The following is a 21,045-nucleotide window of genomic DNA, read 5'->3' as shown; positions in this document are numbered from 1 at the left end:
GACGAGTCACGTAATCTGTTTTTCGAACACACCCATGCGCTTTGGAACAGGCTCTCTAACTCCGTCAGCTTTTATCGCACAGAGACGTTCTATATACCGTTTGAAAGCCTAAAGCCTCTTCTATCTCGCTAAATTTATGCGATTGTCGGAGATTTCATTCTCGCTGAGATATCGCCGATTGATTAAGGAAGGGTAGCGTGCTCTAGATTGGAAAACACGTTTTGTACAGCCAACTAGTGCCTAAGCATTCAAACGCAGCCAAATCGTTCACACAGTCTTCTTTCATCATTATCGCTAGGAGTACGCCGCAATTAGATCGTTTTGTAGCCATCAAGTACAAAAATGGGAGGGCCATATCCTGGACGTAGGGTCTTTAGCCATTTAGCCTCCTTTGTTCGAGTACGTACTGCGATGAATCCGTCGAGCAGACCCAAACTGTCGCTTCGAGGCCGAATAGTTCGACCGACGGGCATTTCGAGACGATCCGCAACGTTCTTGGCGGCTAGCAGTGATGGACGAACGTCAACGTATCGGCAGTGGAATCCACACGGCTTGCAGAAGGCGATCGATGAGCTCGAGAGCGAAAACGCTCGTAGCTACCGTGTGGTTGCTCGTGAGTGGGGAACACCGCCAACCACTCTCTACAATCGACTCAAAATTTTGACCAACCCCCACTTGTCTGGTGACAGTCGCCGCTACTTTACCGATAAAGAGGAAGAGGAGTTAGCTTCTTTCCTTACTAAAAGTGTGAAAGTGGGCAGCGGGCGAACAATAAAACAGGTAGATGCTCGTGCTTAATAAAAAATATTTTTATCTAATCGTATAGGCACTAGCTGTAGCCCAAGAAATTTTGTCCGCCAAAGGCATTGTGAGGGATATTATCACGCATGGATGGTTTGAAAAATTTAAGAAGAGACATCCTGAACTTGTACTAAAAACTGCTGAATCGCTGTCGAAATCGAGATTAACTGCCACAAAGAGAAGTGTCTTGGACAAGTATTACGACACGCTTTTTGCCCTTCTTGAAAAAAACGATATCATGAACGAGCCAAGCCGAATTTTCAATTTTGACAAAACTCCTATACCGCTGGAATTCAAACCTCCCAAAATTATAACAAGAAAAGGGCAGAGACATGTGTTTTCCGTCACTTTCGGAGACAAAACACAAATATCTGTTTTAGCTTGTGTTTGCGCTTCTGGATTTGCTTTGCCACCTCACATACTTTTCAAGAAAAGTTTTGGTTGGAATGAGAGATTGGTAGAAGGACAGGTACCGGATACGAGGTACACTGTTACTGATTCAGGATGGAGCACTAGTGCGGTTTTTGAAGGATGGTTTTTTGAGCTTTTTCTTGCCTACGCTCCAGCAAAGCGACCGTTATTGCTAATAATGGATGGTCACTCAACTCATTACAATCCGGCTGTTATTAAAACTGCAGCACAAGAAGGGATTATTTTATTTCTGTTGCCTCCAAGCACAACGCATTTGACTCAGCCTTTAGACAGAAGCGTATTCCACGCACTGAAAGCTCATTGGACAACAGCCTGCCACAATTTCAGTACAAGAACGGGAGGAAAGTTCGTCACTAAGACAAATTTTAATTTTGTCTTTGCTGAAGCTTGGAAAAGTGCGATGAATGTTGGCAACATTTCTTCGTCCTTTAAGATGACGGGCATCTATCCTTTCAACAGACAGGCAATTGCGCTTGCCGAGGATAGCGTGGAACAACGTGCAGAAGCAGCGAAAAATCCTGCCATACGATTTCTTCCAATACTCACGCCTATCCCTGAACACCGTCGAAGATCAGCCTCACCTCTTCGAGTTTCAATTCAGGATTTTTCAAGCCCTGATGAATCTTTGTCAGTGAGCATTTTGGAAGAGCTTCGATTCACAATGTCGGAAGAGAAACGATTCCAACGACGCCTAGAGGAGGGATACAACCTGAGCGATCCCAGATATTCTGAATGGATTCCGTTTAAATCATCCTAGCAAATCTATCACTGCTTCAGCTTTGCCGCTGTCTATTGTTGGCAAACCTATCAAAGTAAAATTCATCGCTCCGCAGAAGCAACGACTAGAAGCGAGAACGAAATTGACGAATCTGTACGCTACTTCAAGTCATATGGACCTTACTTTCTAATTACCGTATTTCTTCTAGTGAATCCAGCATTCCTCCTCCTCCTCCAGAACGTGAGAAAAACTCAGCTGCCAAAGTTCTTACACGCTCTTCTGTTCTGGAAGAGATTCGAATGAAAGAGAGGAAAAAAGACGAAGCTGCTGAAAGAAAGAATCAAAAGGAGATCCTTAGGGTCACCAGACAAAGGAAAAAGCTGAAAAAGAAAAGAAGAGAATTCAGAAGCTGAAAGGTATTAACAATGAATTTCTTGTCTTATTTGTGATTTTTGGTGAACCGTTCCAGAAAAATTACCGAGGGCTTCTGAAAGACCAGTCAGAGCAGCTAGGAAGAAAAGATCCGATAACGAAGACAGTGAGTTTGTGTTTTACTAGTTTAATTAAGTGCAAGAAAGAGAAACTTCTTTAATTGTTAGGCAAGCCTTTTCGGTAGAAGTAAGATTATCAAATCAAAATTTGCCTTCAGGCCAATATATCAGCAAATATTTAGTTTTAATAAAATTGTTTGGAGCTTTTAATAAACAATGTATTTATTACTGCTAGCCGCCAATTACGTTGCGGATCGTCTCGCAATGATCGTCGGTCGAACTATTCGGCCTCAAAGTGACAGTTTGGGTCTGCTCGACGGATTCATCGCAGTACGTACTCGAACAAAGGAGGCTAAATGGCTAAAGACCCTACGTCCAGGATATGGCCCTCCCATTTTTGTACTTGATGGCTACAAAACGATCTAATTGCGGCGTACTCCTAGCGATAATGATGAAAGAAGACTGTGTGAACGATTTGGCTGCGTTTGAATGCTTAAGCAGGCACTAGTTGGCTGTACAAAACGTGTTTTCCAATCTAGAGCACGCTACCCTTCCTTAATCAATCGGCGATATCTCAGCGAGAATGAAATCTCCGACAATCGCATAAATTTAGCGAGATAGAAGAGGCTTTAGGCTTTCAAACGGTATATAGAACGTCTCTGTGCGATAAAAGCTGACGGAGTTAGAGAGCCTGTTCCAAAGCGCATGGGTGTGTTCGAAAAACAGATTACGTGACTCGTCCCTCTTCTAACTTCGCTTACTCCTATAAAACGCAACGAAACAAGCTGCAACTTTACAACGAGTTTCTCGAGTTATTTCGCCACATTTTTGCCTTTAACTGTTTTAACGGTAGTCCGTTCTAAAAGGTAAACCGCTTGTTCCAAAGTTGATGTATTCCAAACTAGATACGGAACTCTACGCAAAGATCTGAAGGAGAAGTAACGCCGGAAAAGCAGCGAACCTTCGATTACATAGGAACCCGGTGTAGCGTACGCCGTAACTAAATTACTCGTAGCGAAACGAAGTTAGGTCCGTGTCCAATCAGTGTGCGTATGTCCTAATGGGTATCGAGACCTGTGATAGGCTCGCTCGGTTCGAAAAACCACGTGATCTGCAAACGGCTTTCTACAGAGTGCGTCAAGACCCTCTCGCCAACCACACCCCCCTTAACGCGCGAGGGTCTGGAGTATCGAGGCTAGGTTACGGCCTGCTGAGGACGTTGATGATGCGGCTCTACAGGGCCTTGAATTAGAGAAAGCTCTTTTGCGAAGACCCTTCTGGAGACGATGTAAGACCATTTCGCTTAGGGGTGGAACGGATATTTGCATTTCCCGCTAGCGGCAACCCCGGATAAAGGAGAAAGGAGGCCTCAACGACGAAGGAATCGAAAAGAGGATGGTAGTGTGCGTATTGAAACTGCGGTAAGCATCGGGACTGGCTCTCTGCTTCGTGTAGGTTCTTTGCGGTGTTAACGTCTGTTTAGCGACGCTGTCCCCCCCTCGTCATAGTGGGCGTGAAAGTGGGAGGAGCCGTACCAGACCCTCTCTGGGACACCGTTATACGGGTGTTCTTGAGAGGGTCTGGGGACCAGGCTAAAAACTTACGGCCAACGGCAACCTACTCGACTTTCAAAGCGCTTTGCAATTTCGTCTCAACTACGTTTGATCAAACCGAGCCTAAGTTCGTCGAATCGATTTCGAAAAAATGACGTCAGTTTCAGCTCATCTATGGTTTCAGTTCATGCGTTCGCCCCGCCCTCTTTTGAAATTGATTCGGGGAGCTGCATGCAGAAGAACGCTGACAAGTACTAATCCAAACATATTGCTACAAAATAAACCACTACGAGATTCCAAAATTCATTTTTATTTTCATGGCGCAAGACAGTGCAATCAATTAACTTCTATGCGCTCTTGACGTCATTGCAACCTGACATAGCTAGGGTGAACCCGTACGTCCCTGCTATGAAAATTGTCTTGCTCTTCGCTCTCGCATTTTGGGCGAGCACTTCGGCACTTTTGAGTCGAGAATACAAGTTCAGCGTCAGCCTGAATGACGACGACACGTATCGGCTTCACTGGACCATAGACAACTCGAAAGGAACCATAAACGTCGGCATCGAAACGAAAACGACTGGATGGATCGGTTTCGGATTGTCGCCCGATGGAAAGATGCCGAACTCGGACATCGTCACTGGTTGGGTCAAAGACGAAAAAGGCTTTCTGCAGGTTCACGTCACGAAGACACGCCCACGCATTCCAGTGTACTGTACACTTCGGTATTCGTAGGATAGGCATTCATTGGGCCGCTTTCTTCCGCCGCTCGATTCGAAGCAGAATGTCGAACTGATAGCGGCAAGCGAAGACGACACGACGACCGTGCTCGAGTTTACGCGCAGTCTTCGTGCTTGTGAACGGAACGACACGGACGTTCCAGTACATTAGTCACAAGATGTTCTTCTAATTCGATCGTATGCACGTTTATTCGTTTAGTCTGGGACTGCGCGAGTTATCTGGGCCTATCATCCCGCCGACCCCGAATCGATAGACGGGCTAATGCAACATGCAAAGTCGGGTTCGAAGAGCGTCAATTTGCTGACGGGTTTCGGCTCTGTTCGAGCGTTTCCAAGTGGCACGCCCTCTTTTCAACTCACAACAAGCAACGTGTGTTTTCTAAAGAATTAAATCTACCTGTCATTTCATATTTTTTTACGTAGCCGTGCCGTCGTCTGATACGACTTACTGGTGCAAGCCGTTTCGATTGCCTGTGCTATCGGAGGGAGGCTACCTGATTGGAGTATACACATATCAATTTATCAGTTTATCTGCGTAATTGAGATTTTTTCTTTTCCTATTCGAGTTCAATCCCGTTATTGGTCACTAGGAGATTGTTCATCACATGGTTGTTTATCGATGCGACAGTGCTGCCGAGTATGTCAACCAGGAGGGCCCATGTCACACGCTGAATGGCAACGTTCAACGCTGTTGGGCTTCAGTCCTCTGGGGGCGTGGGCGATTGGCGGTCAGGTATAGTCTCTCTGTTCTTAATAAAATAATCTTTTATAGATAATGGATGTGTTTTTGTAGGGAGTGAATTTTCCAGACGATGTCGGCATTCCGTTTAGTGGAAACGGAAGTGTTCAATATGCTCTTCTCGAAATGCATTACAATAACGTCGAAGGACGATCAGGTATTTAATTGTTTGGGTAACTTTGTTTCTTCCTAATTTGTTTTATTTCTGTCAGATCACGTAGACTCGTTCGGATTAGAATTTTTTTATAGGACTACGCCGCCTAAACACAATGCAACGATTCTCGAAATTGGTCAAGACTACGAAGCGATGGGATTTTTTCTTCCACCAGGATTGACAAGAGCTACAGTGACGTCCTATTGCTCGCAAGAGTGCACCAAAGTGGTATGCAGCAGAGAACCACATTTCCTTCTTATATCTCTATACGCGTTTATATAGGGCGTTCCTTCAGAAGGCTCCAAAGTGTTCGCCACTCTCTTGCACTCTCATTTAGCTGGTGTTGCAATTCGGGTCAAGCAGTTTCGCAATGAGACGTTCTTGGGCTACGTCGCTCGGAACGAGTATTACGATTTTAATTTTCAGGTAATTTGCAAAGGTGCAATATGTTCTTGTACGTATATCGCAATCGCGACGTACGCCTTAGGACTTCACGTTTCCTCTTACAAACGTCACAATTCGGCCGGTGAGTGTTGCTTCCTTATTCCAGGAGTATATTATTGACGTCGCTAAAATAATTTTTATAAATAATAGGGCGACGCACTTCAGACCGAATGCGATTACAGTACCGTGGGAAGAACAGGGCTGACAAGGGTATAAACACACTTACGTATAGGCAGGTGGTTTACAGGCACATGCAATCTTCTGCATATGTCTAGGGCGGCCTTACTACATCAAGTGAAATGTGTCTCGCTTACATGATCGTTTATCCGTCGACAAACGCTCAATCATGTTTGAGTCAATCTTCAAGGGATGCTATATCTCGTCTAGCCAAGGAAGCAGACGCGTATTATTAATTAACTAAATGGTAATTGAACTATTGACTAAGATTTTTTCTTAGACAAGGTTGGGGCACTTATTACGGCGATGGCACATCGTCTCTTCGACAATCAATATCGTCTTTTAACTTCTCCAAACCCGGTGCCGACGTCGCCTATCTTGACTATCTTCATTGGCAGCAAAAAGTCGAGTGCAAAAGCGTCGGAGGTGAGAGATTAATCGTGAGACGAATTTAGAGTTTGGAGTTGCTCGAGATCTCGTTTTCTCTAGGATGATGCGGTCGCCAATGTGTCGACGGCGTCGGTGGAGCCCCCAACCGTTCAACCGGAATGCACAAATAGTCTCGATCAACCGCCCACTTTTGTTCAATTGCCTCCTACTACTACTACCGCGACTGTTGCCGGCACTAGTGCCGCTGGAAGTCTCGTCTGTGCAACGGCAAGTTCAATTCTGCTTGTGGTTTTTGCGTTGGCTGTCTAGGCTTCTTGGTCAACCGTTTTCTGCGTGAAACTATGTATTGAATGTCGTTCACTTGTCTTTCTGTCTCTGCTGTACTAGCTTTTAGCGGAACGTGCAGTAACTGCTGACGGCACTGGAGATGCAGATCGTGTGCACGTGTGTCAGGGCTTCCGTCGTGAGAACTGCACTTTCCCGTACACTACAGTATCTTGATTCTATAGCTGAGAAATCTTCTATCTGTCGAATTCATTGAGAGCAAATGCAGCGCATTGGGAAACTAAGCAGTCGATGTCCTCGGGAATTAATTATACATCACGTCGTCTCTCCCATAAAATCGTCGGTCATCAACAACGCAGCGAGGAAGAAGATCTAAAAGGAAAATCTTACGATAACTCTTGACATCTATACAAATGTCTGACCGTTTATGCTTCCATCTCCCTGAGGAATTTTTGACGCTTCGCCTTCTTTTCACATCGCAAAGAACTTTGTGAAGGCGCTCAACCGATGAAAGACGTCGACAGTTAGCTGATCGATATTTCTCAAGCATGGCCTAGGCCATAAAAGAGAACGATTCAGGTAGTACTCCTCAATGCCGTCTAGCTCAGGCATTTGAAAGCCAAGAGCGACACCTAGACTTGCTCTTTCCAGTAAGGGCCAACTTCTTCAAAAGCAAACTGATACAAAGACTTATGAATATCTACAAAAATAGGTAAATAAATACGAACGACGGATCGCATACTGGCAGCCATATCTGATTATTACCGTAGTCTGAGCTCCCTGCTACTTCGAAAGTCTTCGAAGAGCTATATACTACATAAAGGTATATCGACGTACTTTAGTGCCATAAAACACGTCTAAAAAATAATACACAGCTTACGTTCTCTAGAAACCACCGGGTCATTCGCAGCAGCCTTCAAAATGAGCCTCAGCACACCACTGCTACACAAGATTCCAAGACGCCACTCCATTCTCTCTTACTTGCAGGAAGAATGTTTGTTTCTGGTCGATTCGCAAAGCTTCCGGCTACTTAGTTGGTGCTCACAGGCAATTCTTCGAAGCAAATCGCTGCACTGCATACTGGCGAACAAGAGACTCGAGAGTGCATTCGCAGTATAGACTCTAACTCAGTGTGAATGACGGCCCCTCTAGACGGTACCGTGAACAACAACTGCCACGAGCTACGTTCAAGAAAGGCTGTCACACAAGCTAAGGAGAAAGCGCACTACCGCGAACGGCAAGGTGTGGTTGTTGTCGTCCCTGTAGTCGCCTAGCTGCCGAACGTGCGCTAACCCACGACACGGCAAGCTCGTAAGACGTCGAATCGTCCCGTTTTAGCGTCGAAAATGACAGCGAACGCTTGTTCTACGATCAATCGATTGAAAGCGATAATCGTGGTGAGACATGAAAATGAATTGAAGAGTTTTCTGTCTGCGGAGAAAGGATTTCGATCTGAGCAGGTATATAGTGGTCGCATTTTTTTAGCGCTGCATTGTCCTGTTCGTTAGTACAACATTGGCCTGTCAATACTTCACTATGTGGCGGGAAGAGAGTTTGAGACGGCGGAGGAAGCCGATGAGTGGGTCAGCTATGCGCTTGTGCAAAAGGAGCAAGACATCGAAATGGAATCACGGGTACGAACATGCTTTGTTTTGTAAATTGTTTGATGCGTGAGTGCAGTATGGTGGACTCCGCCCACTTCACTGTGCCTGCGAGTGGGGAAATATTTTTGGCGTTGAATATCTCGTCAGTCACGGTGCAAATGTCGACCGGAAAGACGCCGTAGGATTTGAAATAGATTTGAGACGGTTGACCCAACTCTTTTTAGGGGGGACCTACACCATATTCTTATGCCCTAAGAAGTTCCGTTGACACAATGAAGAAATTGCTCTATCTGGAAGAACATGGATACGTTTTGATGCCCACTGATATTGTATCTGAATAATAATTAGCACTCTGGCAAAAATTACTTTTCATTTTATAGCTTGGAGCAGCTTACAATAAATTTTCGTCATCTGAGAAAGCTGACGAGATTTTTCATTATCTTGTTAATGAAAAGGGATTGAGTGTCAACGCTATTGATGAGGTGATATATGTGATGTTCTTTTGTTTGCTACATGTGCAATATTTTTGAAAAAGGATTGCGCCACTCCTCTGCATTATGCCTGCAAGGATGGAAGCATTTTTGGAGTAAAATGGCTCGTGGAACACAACGCTGATATTAATAACAGCGACATGGTTGAGAAATTCACTTGAGATATTTTATTATTATATCATTATTAGTTTGAAGACATAACGCCTTTTTTATTGGCGTGTGGAAGTTCCATTGATCGTTCATTAAAAGCTCATTACCTGTGTGAAAAAGGAGCTGACTGTGGAGCAAGCGATTGGGTGAGATGCCTTTTTTTGCTACAAAGTCAATCAACAATTGCGGACTTTTTCATTCAGGATGGGGAGTCAGCTTTGTTTTATGCCGTCCGCCAATCACAGTGTAAAGATGACATGAAAGATTTTCTTCAATATCTTGTCATTGAAAAAGGAAATGATATCAATTCTGTTAATGAGGTGGCATTTCTAAGCAGTTTCGCATTTTTGTCTACCAATTCTATTTTTAGAACGGGATGACGCCCCTATTGTACGCGTGTTATTTTCATCCTTCGTTCGTCGTCATTCAGCAACTTATTGAATTAGGAGCTGATCTTTCTGTCAGTAGTAAGGTTCGTCAGAATTCCTATTCCTAAGTTGTTCTCTCTAATCGTATACTTGTAGATGGGAAATGCCTTGCATATGGCTGCTCAGAACCGTCATACGACCAAATCCATTATTGATCTATTGATTGAGAACGGTGCTGACGGCACGTGTCTAGACAAGGTGACGTGTTTTATTCTAATTTGAAAGCCATTTATTAACGCGAATTTTAGGACGGAAAGACGCCTCATGAGGTGGCCAGAGACGGTGAAATAAAAGCTCTCCTTCGGCAGAATTACGTACGTCATCATTTCGATTGAGTTTCCGGATGTAATGAGTATAATAGGACGCCGTCAGATTTTCTGTTCTTCAGCAAGAGATGGTTCGTCCGGATTCCAAAGAGAGGTTCATGTTTAGTCTACTCTTTGCATTTAGCCTTTTGTCGCCTCAGCAAATCCATTTGAAACGAGTTCAACTTGCATGGCTGCCAACCCTAAAAAAAGTTTATGCGTGAGAGTAAAAAAACATGAGCGATCGGAGGCGAAGGCCCCTAAAAAATTTTAGGGTGCTTTGTTTAGTATAAATCAATTTTCCCTACGTTGGCTCTTCGTACGCAGGGCTACAACTAGAGTGATTATACAAGTAAAGCAGTCAAACAAACTTCATCCGGCGGCAAGGCATGCTCGTATTGAAGTATTGGATAAAATTGAATTCCTAAAGATAATAATATGCAGCACCGTTGGTTAATTCAAGCAGCCAAAATATCAGCGAATGCCATCTAAAACACAAAGACTGCTCTATATTTACTTTTACAGACGCTGACAACATTCCTGTTCATCAGCCTTGCCTGTAAACGGCCAGCTGTTGTTGAATCGATCCTATACTGCGGCAGAAAATGTCTCATTTATGGAAATATACTAGCAATCAGCAGCTGCAAGCTTGTTGTTACAAATTCCTCGACGGTAATGCAAAAAATTGCTGAAATTCGACTAGATGGAGCTGACTTTAGTACTCCGTGGGAGGGAGCGTTGCTGCTTATAGTCTCTCCCTATTCAATTAGCCAAAACTACGTTTTATCGCCGGGACGTTACTACATGGTAAAAATGAGAAGACAGTTTAACGTCTCAATAGGGAGGGTGAAAATTTTTTGCGCGCAAACCGCGTGCACAAGACGTACCGGTACTGTACTCCTCCTACGTAAAATTCCTTCCGTCGCCTCTGGTTTTAGTCGCGAATAGCCTCAAATGTAGGCAAGACGTTGGCCTTTAATTAAATGAAGAATCTTCCGAACACAATAAAAGGTAGAACAAGGGGGCGTTTGTGCGGTTTTAGAGGCGTGTTCATTTTATGTCACCATCGTACATTCTATGAACTCCGAGAAACAATATGCACTTCTTCGTTTGGTCATAAAATCGCTCTATCGCTTTTAAGACGGCTGCCGATCGAAACCTGTTGCATTGTTGCGCGGTCAGGCGAAAAGAGACGCATTAAAATTTCATATTCACGTACTGTGCAAGCGAGTCGAAAAGCTTCCCAGTTATGAGTCAAAAATTTCTTTCTTTCATCAACCTGAACTTACAAAGGACATGAAGATCAATCAAAAGGATTTACGGGTAATTCAAGATTTTATTTACGTTTTCATTTAAAATCCATTTATTCAATGGAGAGATTCTCTTGAGCAAAATGAGTTTCCATATCGTCCGGCAGATGACGCTCCATCAACAAAGTGAGTTTGTCTGGATGTGTGGGGAAGATTGAACTAAAAAAATACACTGTCACGATTTTGTTTATACGGGTCTGCACTATTTTCTGGGTGAGGTGCTTGATAATTGATACATAAAGTCGTCGCCGTGGTTGTTCCTCGCTGTACTTGTAAATGTTTTTTTCAAACTATATCCGGGAGAGATAGTTATCCGGGCTCTAATGCATTTTAGGCGAACTTTTCTTCCGTGAAAACCGTTCACTCCAGGAACTCAAGTAGAACGATCGCGTTTCCTAGATCACTTTGAAATCGTTTTTGTCGTAGAGAAGCAATGGCGTCGTCCCTGAGCAGCCTCGCCCTCGACCGTCTCTGTCGCACCTATTGCCAGCGCTTCGTTCCGACGAACGTCTTTCCCCTACCTTCACTAGCTCAAGAAATTCTTCTTGACGACTCGCGTCGCGTCGATTTGCCGGCGTCGGTGGCAAGCGCCCTCATTGAGGAACTGGCTCGTCGCGGGAAACTTACGGCCAACCTACTCGACTTTCTCGTTACTCCAGAGCGCTTTGCGCTGTCGTCCTTGTGTCTCAACTACGTTCGATCCGTCAACGAGCCGAAGTTTGTCGACTCGGTTTCGAAGCTTCAAACGCTGGCAAAAATTGACGTCAGTTTCAGTTCGTGCGTTCTAACGCTGCCTCGCCCGCTTTTGAAATTGATTTCGGGGAGCTGCACAAAGACGCTGACGTTTTTTGCGGCCAATCACGTTGGGGTTAACGTTGGATTTGATGTTCTGCCTCTTTTCGTCAACTTGAAGCATCTCGATGTTGGTTTCACGATGATTTCTTACCCAGTTCTCAGGGAATTGATTTCAGCTTTGGTCAACTTGGAGTATCTCGACGTTTCCGGAAATGATCTCTCCTGGTACGAAGTCTTCTCTCTCTCCCCACTTGCCCGTCTCAATCATCTGGGCATGAGCTCTCTTCCCTTTTTGAGGAAAAGAGAGCAGACGTCGGTTTACAGACGAGCCTTTCAAGCGAAATGGATAACGCAATATTTCAGGGCCCAGCCTCTTCTTACCAGTCTCGATCTATCCTTTGTCAAATTCATCTCGAGTCGTAGCAAAGCGGCGATCGACAAAGCCGTCAGCGCCATACTCCTCAGCACTCCATCTCTTACTCGTCTGGAAATCTCGGTGCCGACGTTAACGAAAACGGCGACACTTCTTCAAAAAGCCAGAAAATTGGACAGTCTTCTCTACCTCGGACATTTCGGCGAGAATGATATTGACGCCGTGCCTCCTGTTCTTAAAGCGTCTGCTCAGTTGAAGTTGAACGTCGCCAAGGCGAGCTACAGTTCAAAGGATGCACACTTCGACTGCATGTTCCGCGACGATTTGGTTCTGAAAAGTGACGAGGCATTTTCAGTTGCAACAGAACGTTTCGTACCTCAGAAAACAATTACCTTTTCCTCAGACGACATTCTGTGGAGATTTTACTACTCCGGTCGTCCACCTTTCAACTCGATGGTTCTGACGGCGTTTCGTCGTTTGCAGTTTGATTCGACAATTCAAACGTCATTGGCAGCGAAACTCTTGTATTGGAACCAGTCCATCATGTTTGGGCCGCCAGACGACGACGACAGCACGCGTGAGAACGCTCGAATGTGGGATCAGCTCGTTGAGTTGATCTTCCAATTCGCCAGCAGTTCCGAGGCCAACTCTCTCTTTTGCACCGCTATTATCGAGTTCAGTGTCGATCTGGTTGATTTTGTGATCAGCCGACCGCCTCTGTTTGATCTCGTCTTTGGTTTTACTTTGAAAGAGATCGACGAGAACGACGACGGTTACGCGATTTTGTCGAAGTTTCTCTTGGAGCTTCCTTTTGAGGAACGACAGCGGCAAGCTCTCGACGGCAAACTGCTCGAGAAATTGTGCACGAAATTGGCGTCGATGAACAGCAGCGTTAGACAGGATTTGGAAGACGAAGACGACGACTACGACTTTGTTTCTTGGTACGAGCGTCCCTGCTCCGAACTCTTGTCTGCTCTCAAGTTACTCTGCCGCGGCTTGCCGGATGTTCTAACGGCGTTTGTCAGCACACCTGGAGCTGTCGACGAATTGGCTTCGGCAGTATTGATCTGGGCTGAATACCACGTCGACGATGATGATTACGACGGTGAGTCCGAGTACGAGTGCGAACCGGATAATGATCTCAAGAGCGACGAGGGTGTCTTTACGGGCGCGATGGCTCTTCTCGCGTACGCGGCCGAAACGGCGGAGCTACGATCTCTCGTTTTGACTCCTAAAGTTGCTGAGATGCTGCGTACGGTCGTTCGGAAGGATTCGAGATTTTCCTGTTTGATGGCCTACTTGGCTGGCTTGTTTTTCGTCGACGATACGCTGAGGTTGCCGCGCGGATCGGGAAACAAGAAAGCGCTGGCCAAGCGGATCTTCGATCCTATTCTATCATTGGCTGACGACTGGCAGCGCAACAAATGTTTCTGCCCGCGCGTTTTTCACTATCATTGGGCGTTGCCGTTTCTGCATCAGATGGCCAATTGCGAGCGCTATCCACAAGTATCGGCCTACGGGTTGTGGCGTCTTTACCTTCTCGGCGACAGAACGACGAACGTCGGCTACGAATACAAGCTTTCGTTTGGGGAGAAAGGCATGTGCGTTCCTTGTCTGGTTAAGGACAGTTTGTATCCTGATGCTGTTCGACGCGTTGATTGTCTCTCCAGGAAGTATCCTTACTTGCTCGACTGCTTGCACTTTGCCGCTTCGATGTACGTTGGGCATTCCGAGGACGCTCACGATTGGAGTGACACCTCTTCGGAGTCTTTGTCTCACAATTGACATCGGTTCTAATTGTTTCTTTTTTTTCTTTCTGAAAATCATTCTTGACGTTTATCTTTATCAGCGTTGGGTTGCTTTGCTTTTGCGCATCTTTGGTGTTGGTTAACTTAAAGTTAATTTTATTTAAACGCATCTGAGCATAAGCCGTCCTTCATCCTATCTGGGACACACAGCGGGTTTCTTTCCTCGAGTAATCCAACGTCCAAAAGTACAATACAAAGTAGGGTCTCTTGGATTTTCTGATGCAATGACATATGCAGGAGGGCCCTGTCTCCATTCTGTCAGCTAGGAACCAACCAAATCTTCTCTCAGCCCTCTTCTGGCCAACGCTATTGATGAAAGTACTCTAGATCTCCTCGTTTCACGTGGATGCATCTTGTATCCTCATCAAGAGAAACTTGCGGCGAGCCGTAGAGCTCTAATTCTTTAGAAGCCGTTTTTCAGTTTTTTTTATCGGAAGTGCTCATGCCTTTTGGGCTCAAACGCAGGGAGGTGCTTGGCGTTAGAGCTTCGAGCAGCCGACAGGCCTCTAGAAATGTATCCCTTTATTTTACGTTAGCGAGTATCTGTCTTCCTCCAGAAGATGAACAAAGTCAACATTAGCTGTCCTTTCCTTAGAGATACAAAGATACAAAGAAGGATGTTCTGATCGCCGTGACTGAAATCTAATATTATGCCTCATAGACGTGTACATGCAGGGACTGCGGCACTACTAAGACAAACAAAGAGCGATCTTCACGGACTGCGGGGCTCTATAGCTGGCGGTGCAAAACGTGAAAGAGAGGAACAGTTTCTTTGGACGCAATTATATAAGAGAGTGTCATATATGGAGCTAAGATACGAAGACGTGTCTACCACGTTAAGATAAAAGGCACAGAGACATTCGAAATCCTTAGCCTAACTAAAACGTTTAAATAATATTTGCCCTATGGGGGTCGCTTACAAAGAAAAAAATCTCAAACTTATCGTGTACGAACGAATACAAAAAGACAGACAAACACTTCTCACAATTATCTGATGTTCCAAAACTTCGTATAGGACGAAAGGTACGAGGAATAAACGGAGATATAGAGTCAGGAGCTAGGGAGGGAAGGATAGGCATAAAAATGCGCATGCAGCTGAGTTCTGGTATAAACACAGCAAAGAAACTACATGCAAGTTATTACCAACGATTACTTGGTACTTTGAAACCACGCTCCAAAAATGACAAAGATCCTTCAACACGTTCTGACCTAAGTTCATCAGTTTAGGAATATCTGCGCTTAGAATTAAGAGGAGAGCATACCATCGACGTCCACGTCATTTATCTTCTGCAGAAAACTTTCACTGTCACTTGATAATCGCTGCAAGAAATCGATTTGTTCTGGCTCCAATGAAAGGAGGAATTCATTGAGAAGCGGAGAATAATCCTTCAAAAGAGGCAAAGGCTTTAGCTGAAGAAAAAAAGGTGCTTTCAATTAGAATTTACGAAGAGCCTAATTACCGGATCAAAAGATAAGGGTGGGCAAGTAAAGACTCTTCCGGCACCAAGTACCTCGCAAGTCCGTGAAACGAGATTCGAAACGCTATGAAGGAAACATTTTCTGCCGAACAAATGAATTCGTCGAATTTGCTCGCTTAGCAAATCACTTAGACATGATTCCGAATCGACAACTTTGAGCATAATCTTTAGCTCCTGTTCAAGGTCCTCCTTGCACAGTACCTTTCCAAAATATTTCTGCACGTCAGACGCGGTCACTGTACCGCCTTTGATGCTCAAATAAAGTTTCTTCCAAGCATCGAATACGGGTTGAATGACAAACTGAAACAACTTTTCTAATGAATCGAGGCAGGGCAATGGCTTCGACTTATGCTCGCGCCATAGATCCTGAAAGACGATGCTGTCTTGAAGGTCGATCAGCTGATCGATGACCGGCTGTTGATGTTCAAATTCCGCCAAAACCGTCGGCTTTGTAGCAGCATCAGCCAATTTTTTAGAAATCTCGTCAAGAGAGACTAAGAATAAATATCCGAGTGAGTGAGACAGACGAAAGAGAAACGCTATAAGAGGGCTTATACATATAGAGTTTACCGTTCTCTAATTCAGAACACAGCCGTAGAAAATTGTTCAGTAGACGCTTTTCTGCTATGACCGCTTTTCTCATCGCTTCTTCGGCCCTTTCTCTCAAAGACAGATCCATGCTTGGCGTTCGAGCGTCAAGCGAAAAACAGACTTCCAGAAAAGTATCAATTTTGCTGGGGTTATCAAAATGCGTAACGGAGCGTCGATCCTTTTTGAGGAGCTGAACGACGTCTACGACAACGTCCTTTGCCTTTATAATGCACTTTAGAATGTCTTGATCGCAATTATTTAAGTCTATAATTATGACCAACGATATAAAAGCGATCTTTCGGCCTAAGGAAAATTCCTTACCATGGTCAAAGAAAGATTTCCACAGAGGCCACGTTAAAATGCTTGTTAGCCAAACATCGTTCGATTGCTGTTCTTCTGGAGCCCTTTCGTTCAAAAGAAGCTTTATCAATCGATTCGAAAAGACATTGCGCGAATGCTCGGGGAATTTTTCTGTACTCTTGTCCAGGGCGACTTGCAGACTGCTTTCTTCCTATTTTTGAGACAAAAAAGACATTTAGCCTAAAGACTCGATAGATAGCATCATACAATAAGAACTTGCTCCAGTGCATCTGCCGTAAATCTCTCCACGCAACTCATCACCTCCAAGTGAAAATCCTGATTCTGAATTTGGCAAAACATAGTGATAACTTCTTCACATTTCGCCTACGCATTACATGTAGCGAACAAAATGCCTAAAATGCGAAATATACCTCTTTTAAAATTTCGTTTATTTCCTTGCACAGACCAGACCGCCAGGAGTCGAAATCTGGTACATCAATGTTGAAGAAGCTGTTACACAACTGAAGTCGGAATGAGAACAGCGTAAATCAAACCAAAATTACCCACCATCAAAGTAGAATCCAATGATTCCTCAGCAAAGCTGAGTTTGCTGACCCAGTAACATACAGAGTCGCGCACCTTATCTACCAAACTACGTTTCAATTCGCCGGTGACGGTTACTTGGCCAAAGACGTTGATACACGTAGAAAACAAGCGCACTGACGCAAGAAAAAGGTCTCCAAGAGAAGTGGAAAGGCTGAAAGTATTCTCAGAGAGATACTGCAGGAGCTCAGTTACGACTTCAGCTAGCATTTCAACGCCATCAAGCATCTGAGGTGATTTAGGATCCCTAAATAAAAATATAAAAGTCAAATCACTGCATTTGTGTATATATGTAGTACATTTTATTGACGCCGGTGCCAATGGTAGTACAAAGCTGCTCAAGAATTTCTTCGAGAAAAGGAATCTAAAATGCAAGCCTTTCAGAACAATTTTCTTAAGTAATTTATGATGATGCGAACCTCCAAACAATCAACGAGAAGATTTTGAACTCGCACTTTTTTTACAATCGCTGTGACAAATTCAATATTCGAAGCGGCGTCTTTCCACTCACTCAAATCAATAGGATTTGAAGCAAACAGAACGTTTCTTATTAGGAGAGAGTCCAACTGAACCAAGGGCAATAAGCGGTCTTTCAAATGAAGAAGAGTCCTGAAAGACAAATACAGTGTAACTCATAACATAAAAAATGAAGGATAGCATGGTACGCACGGTTTGATACATATTTCTAGCTCGTCCAAGCACCACCATTCTTTACTTTCCCAGTTGGAAAAGCGAAGTTGTTCAAAAGGTCGTATTCGTCCGCTCAGAAAATGAATGAGTGGCATTAGCAAGATCCACTGTGGAGATTCTTTCTTGACGATTTCAGTGCAGATGTGTCGAACAGAAGCAAGTACAACACTTCAAACAAAAACCGTAAATCAAACAAGATACAATAATCAAACAAAATGAGAACCTTTTCTGATCTGGAAAATTCTTGATTATCAACTCTAACGAACGACAGGTGCGCGCTTGAAAATCAAAGCGCAAAGTTAACACTGATGCTAGGGACTCCAAGACGCCAACGGTGAGTTCTTCAGTCAATCGGTACTTCTCTATTAAAACCACAAGAGCAGTTGCATACACAGCCGACTCTTCGGCTACAGCATCTGACGCGACAGCACTCGAAAGAAAAGATATTTTGGTCTTTAACCAAGAACAAATAAGCTAGAAAATAGTTATAATTACAAAACCAAAAAGTTTAATAATGTGCGCCCTGCGTTACCGTTTTGGGGTGAATACCATGTGTTGGCTCACTCGATTTCTTAGCAGAGGAAGCCCCTTTTACTTGTTGTACACAAGTCAAACTCTCTACAATGTCGTCAAGGATGCTGATAGCCTCTGAAGCGAGTATGTTTGAGTTCTCGACATCGTCGCGCGGAACGAAGTGAAACCAGTTGGGAGCCATGGTCTCTAGGCACTTCTGTGCAATTTTATCGTCGGAGACTTTATGCCACCAAGCGATGAAACCCGGAAGCTTAGGCGGCGATCTAATAACGCCATCACGTTTAATGAGAACACCTGTAAAAAAGCATGTCGAATACGAAAGAAGAAACATCGCTGTTCACCCGCACGTACCAGTGTAGTCGCTACTAACCGATAGAACACGGTTCTTCAATGTTTCGGTTTTAGCGGCACCCTTAAATTCGTCAGTGACAACGTAAGTGTATTCAATCAAAGATGCCTCGAGCTTGTTAGGAGAAACAGTTAAGATATCGCTTGATATCATAAACAAGCGACCATGATCCATCTCACTACACAAAAGTAAGAGCACCAGGAAGAATCGAAGAAAACAATTAATATTACACAGTCTCGACGACGTTCATTGGTAATTGAGTTCTGAGAGACGACGAGTTGTCGTCACTTGCAAAGTAGTTCTTTGCAAATGAGATGCCGACAGACTGTTTGCTCGTATCAAACTCCCATCCGGGGTGGAGAAAAGCGCAGAATTGCAAGCGCAACCCGCATGAGAATCTACACGAGAACACTTATTCAATGCCTAGGTCTATATTCGTATATATACTCATAAGGATTTAGGCTTAGAAGAGCTTGACTGCTCGATATACTGGACGTAGATACGCCACTTTCAAGCATGTCTTTTGCGTCTAAAAGTGCATTAGAAAATATGCATTATTACCAAGATATTTATCGTACAACAGTCAGATGTAGCGCTGTGAAGTGACAACGAGGTCGAAGGTCTGTGTTTCGTATTCGTGATTCCTGCAAAGTGCAGCACATTAGAGCAATGCCGAGTTATAAAAAAACGTTTCACCAAACAATAAAGAACGAGGGAAAAGTCCAGTTTTCCCGTTAGCGAATCCTCTGCACCAGCCAGAGCCGTTGACAATATCCTCAAGAAGCACAACCCAATCGTTTTCGCAGAAGGACAATTGCTCTGAGCTACAACAATAAATGAACAAGTATGTAAGCAAATGAATAATCGATTATTTAGATCTATTGCCACATGCAAATAATTAATTAAATACAACGGGACTACATAAATACACATTCTCTCCACATACAGGCCTATTTCACACATAGTAAATTTATATGCTATGCTACTCACGTTTGGCCTTCGAACGACATTTTTGCTTGATACGCAAGCCGACTGAGAGGATTATCTACCACACGCCGTTAGAACCACAAAAGATCCTACACGCCTTAGAACATGACACCTGATAAACTGTCTCTCCGATCTTCATCCATCATCACAACTCTGTCACATCTGAAAGTAAAATAATATTAGCAGTAGCTATAGGGTCCCGTATCAATCCTCGGACACCATCAAAACCCGGACAGCTCCGCGCGTTCCCTGCTTGACAGGGCCGACCGCGCTATCTAAAGGCCCCTTCGATCCTTATTCCGTCCCTAAGCTTGCTTTTACCCAACTCACCGAAGATCAGCCTCGCCACCGCTTCGTGTTATGAGCTCGGCAAGGTACTCCTGCCCTTCCGTTCTCCGCAGAATGGCGACGAATTCCGAGAAAGTTCCTGGCTTTTTTCTCGGCAGTATGTCAACCATCAATCGATCTACCTTCTGTTTGTTCACGCTTAGCGACCGAAGTTCGTCCAGTTCGAATTTTGTGATCAATTTCTCGCTGAAGAGTGCCGTCAGAATGTAATCGACGTTCATTTTCTCCTCGAGAGTAGGAAGAAGCGAGCGAACGTTTGCTTCCCATGGATCGGAGCTTGTCGAATCGACCATCACGGCCGGAGCTATAGATCATATTCATGACGTCACAGGGACGTGCGCATGGGTGGCAAAAAAGTCTTGGGGGTTTGGGTGGCATGCGCTGTTCACTCGCACGCGCTAGCAGCGGCTTATTCGCTTACTGCCATGTCTTCGCAACGCTTTTCCTCCTACTTTTTCGCTCTCGAAGACGAAGCTAAGAGTCGCTACTTGGAGAAACTCGCCATCATCGGTCCCGACGTTGACGATCCGTACGTGATAGATTCAGCTGCAACGAGTGACGCTTGGCCTTCCATCGAATTTCCTGACGTCTACAACTATCTTATCAACACCCCAAGCCTGTACACGAAAGAATCGCTGAAGGCGTACAAAAGTCTTGACGGGTACAAGTTTTTCACGGCTGGGTGGGTAACAGACGTTCGTGTAGCGAAGCCATCAAAATACGTCGTCCTCGGTAAGGTTGGACATTCTCAAGCAGTTAACGCTCCGTATTTACGCACTTGGGTGGGAGCCGAAGAGAATGGAACCGTCTTATGTGCCCACTGCACGTGCATGGCAGGATTGGGTGAAGCGTGCTCGCATGTGGCGGCTCTGCTATTTGCTGCCATTTATACAGCAGAAAGGGCAAATAATGCGTCGTGTACGTCAGTACCATGTCGGTGGGCTGATCTATCTGGAAAAGCGGCTCCCTTCGCTCCAACA

At 44.6% G+C, this 21,045-nt stretch overlaps 5 protein-coding genes across 5 annotated transcripts; 4 read left to right on the top strand and 1 right to left on the bottom strand.

Annotated features, from left to right (window-relative positions):
- The first annotated feature begins 411 nt into the window (after window positions 1–411).
- LOC136192254 (tigger transposable element-derived protein 6-like) lies at window positions 412–1,990 on the top strand. The gene is made up of 2 exons (XM_065980788.1): window positions 412–780; window positions 827–1,990. Exons 1-2 carry the CDS (start codon window positions 412–414, stop codon window positions 1,988–1,990), a joined length of 1,533 nt encoding a protein of 510 aa, XP_065836860.1.
- Window positions 1,991–4,403: 2,413 nt separating this feature from the next.
- Window positions 4,404–6,945, top strand: LOC136192253 (DBH-like monooxygenase protein 1 homolog). The gene is made up of 13 exons (XM_065980787.1): window positions 4,404–4,667; window positions 4,728–4,874; window positions 4,932–5,097; window positions 5,156–5,235; window positions 5,323–5,412; window positions 5,526–5,628; window positions 5,684–5,853; window positions 5,908–6,051; window positions 6,113–6,151; window positions 6,220–6,279; window positions 6,345–6,472; window positions 6,527–6,686; window positions 6,736–6,945. Exons 1-13 carry the CDS (start codon window positions 4,404–4,406, stop codon window positions 6,943–6,945), a joined length of 1,761 nt encoding a protein of 586 aa, XP_065836859.1.
- A 1,299-nt stretch (window positions 6,946–8,244) lies between these two features.
- On the top strand, window positions 8,245–10,173 carry LOC136192252 (serine/threonine-protein phosphatase 6 regulatory ankyrin repeat subunit B-like). Its single transcript, XM_065980786.1, has 13 exons — window positions 8,245–8,381; window positions 8,430–8,555; window positions 8,602–8,703; window positions 8,750–8,854; window positions 8,906–9,007; window positions 9,061–9,159; window positions 9,205–9,312; window positions 9,370–9,486; window positions 9,537–9,638; window positions 9,691–9,792; window positions 9,843–9,908; window positions 9,956–9,991; window positions 10,045–10,173. The coding sequence occupies exons 1-13, from the start codon at window positions 8,268–8,270 to the stop codon at window positions 10,171–10,173; spliced, it is 1,308 nt and encodes a 435-aa protein (XP_065836858.1). The 5' UTR covers window positions 8,245–8,267.
- Window positions 10,174–11,537: 1,364 nt separating this feature from the next.
- On the top strand, window positions 11,538–14,162 carry LOC136192251 (uncharacterized). The gene is made up of 2 exons (XM_065980785.1): window positions 11,538–11,586; window positions 11,636–14,162. The coding sequence occupies exon 2, from the start codon at window positions 11,643–11,645 to the stop codon at window positions 14,160–14,162; it is 2,520 nt and encodes an 839-aa protein (XP_065836857.1). The 5' UTR covers window positions 11,538–11,586; window positions 11,636–11,642.
- Window positions 14,163–14,985: 823 nt separating this feature from the next.
- On the bottom strand, window positions 14,986–20,370 carry LOC136191937 (uncharacterized). Its single transcript, XM_065980372.1, has 21 exons — window positions 20,048–20,370; window positions 19,830–19,879; window positions 19,721–19,775; window positions 19,427–19,554; window positions 19,309–19,374; window positions 19,178–19,259; window positions 18,961–19,128; window positions 18,733–18,908; window positions 18,380–18,675; window positions 18,071–18,321; window positions 17,827–18,015; window positions 17,577–17,766; window positions 17,457–17,521; window positions 17,122–17,404; window positions 16,986–17,075; window positions 16,822–16,938; window positions 16,576–16,765; window positions 16,234–16,518; window positions 15,646–16,157; window positions 15,448–15,595; window positions 14,986–15,394 (listed from the first exon to the last, which is right to left on the bottom strand). Exons 1-21 carry the CDS (start codon window positions 20,356–20,358, stop codon window positions 15,243–15,245), a joined length of 3,804 nt encoding a protein of 1,267 aa, XP_065836444.1. The 5' UTR covers window positions 20,359–20,370; the 3' UTR covers window positions 14,986–15,242.
- Window positions 20,371–21,045: the final 675 nt, after the last annotated feature.

Source organism: Oscarella lobularis, chromosome 10 (genome assembly GCF_947507565.1).
Source record: "Oscarella lobularis chromosome 10, ooOscLobu1.1, whole genome shotgun sequence".
NCBI classification, from domain to species: Eukaryota; Metazoa; Porifera; class Homoscleromorpha; order Homosclerophorida; family Oscarellidae; genus Oscarella; species Oscarella lobularis.
Note: the sequence above shows the minus strand (reverse complement) of the source record. Positions and strands in the feature narration are given on the sequence as shown.